The 1485-nt window shown below is 45.8% G+C and overlaps 1 protein-coding gene across 1 annotated transcript; it reads left to right on the top strand.

Annotated features, from left to right (window-relative positions):
* Positions 1 to 208: 208 nt before the first annotated feature.
* Positions 209 to 1267, top strand: TEOVI_000111700 (glycogen synthase kinase 3; the record flags this gene model as incomplete). Its single annotated transcript, XM_067224401.1, has 1 exon — positions 209 to 1267. The coding sequence occupies one exon, from the start codon at positions 209 to 211 to the stop codon at positions 1265 to 1267; it is 1059 nt and encodes a 352-aa protein (XP_067080502.1).
* Positions 1268 to 1485: the final 218 nt, after the last annotated feature.

Genomic DNA, 1485 nt, shown 5'->3' with positions numbered 1-1485 from the left:
CAACACAAAAAGAAAGAAAGAAAGGGGCAAGTAGGTCGTCGGTCACGCCCACTAACGTTGGGTCATTGGCATAATATCAGTTTGACATCGGCGGCTTTTGCTTCCTCTCTCACTGATTGATTATCACTATTTATTCTATTTATTTATTCCTTTATCAAATTATTTTTTTTGGTGTTGTTGTTGTTTTCAAAATCGCACTATTCACTACATGTCGCTCAACCTTACCGATGCTGCGGACGACCGCAGTTACAAGGAGATGGAAAAGTACACCGTGGAGCGAGTGGCAGGACAGGGAACGTTTGGCACCGTTCAACTTGCACGCGACAAAAGCACGGGGTCACTAGTAGCAATTAAGAAGGTGATACAAGATCCGCGCTTCAAAAACCGAGAGTTGCAAATTATGCAGCATTTAGCACGACTTCGCCATCCTAACATTGTGATGTTGAAGAATTACTTCTACACAGTCGGTGGGGAAGGACGGCGCAACGATGTTTATCTCAATGTGGTGATGGAATTTGTCCCCGAAACGCTGCACCGCACGTGCCGGAACTATTACCGTCGCATGACAAATCCTCCACTAATACTGGTGAAGGTGTTCATGTTCCAATTGCTTCGGAGTATCGCCTGTCTTCACATCCCCGTGATCAACATTTGCCACCGTGACATCAAGCCACATAATGTTCTCGTTGACGAGCAAACGGGGGAATTGAAACTGTGTGACTTTGGAAGTGCCAAGAGGCTTGCGGCAGATGAGCCCAATGTGGCCTACATTTGCTCGCGTTACTATCGCGCTCCGGAGCTCATATTTGGCAATCAGTTCTACACCACTGCCGTGGATATATGGTCGGTTGGCTGTATATTTGCCGAAATGCTTCTTGGTGAACCGATATTCTGCGGTGAGAACACTTCTGGGCAGTTGCGTGAGATTGTTAAAATACTTGGAAAACCAACGAAGGAGGAATTGCACAAATTGAATGGGAGTAGCACAGAGATTAATGCAAATGCCAAAGCAACACCGTGGGAGAACGTCTTCAAGCAGCCACTTCCTGCCGAGGTGTACGATTTGTGCGGAAAAATATTTAAGTACGTACCTGATCAGCGCATTACACCTCTGGATGCACTCTGTCATCCCTTTTTCAATGAGCTGCGGGAGCCAACAACGAAGCTTCCCAGTGGTAATCCCCTCCCAGCGCATTTGTATCAGTTCACTCCTGATGAAGTGGAGGCCATGACGGAGGCGCAGCGGGAGTATCTGCTGAAGAAGTAAATGGTCGTGTTTTAAGTTGTGTTCGAAGGTGTTGGAAAAAGGACCGAAAAGGGAAGGGATGCTGCAGTATGTTTTGGGTGTGATTTGTTGAGTTAATAGCGAGAAGAGTGTGAAATTGTAATGTATACGCAGCGTATCTTTGTTATTTCGTGTTGGTGTTTTAGTTCTAAAGAGAAGAAAGAGAGATATAGATGATTAGAGTACGAACACAGGAGAGT

This window comes from Trypanosoma equiperdum (genome assembly GCF_001457755.1).
Source record: "Trypanosoma equiperdum strain OVI genome assembly, contig: ctg_300, whole genome shotgun sequence".
Lineage (NCBI taxonomy): Eukaryota > Euglenozoa > Kinetoplastea > Trypanosomatida > Trypanosomatidae > Trypanosoma > Trypanosoma equiperdum.
Note: the sequence above shows the minus strand (reverse complement) of the source record. Positions and strands in the feature narration are given on the sequence as shown.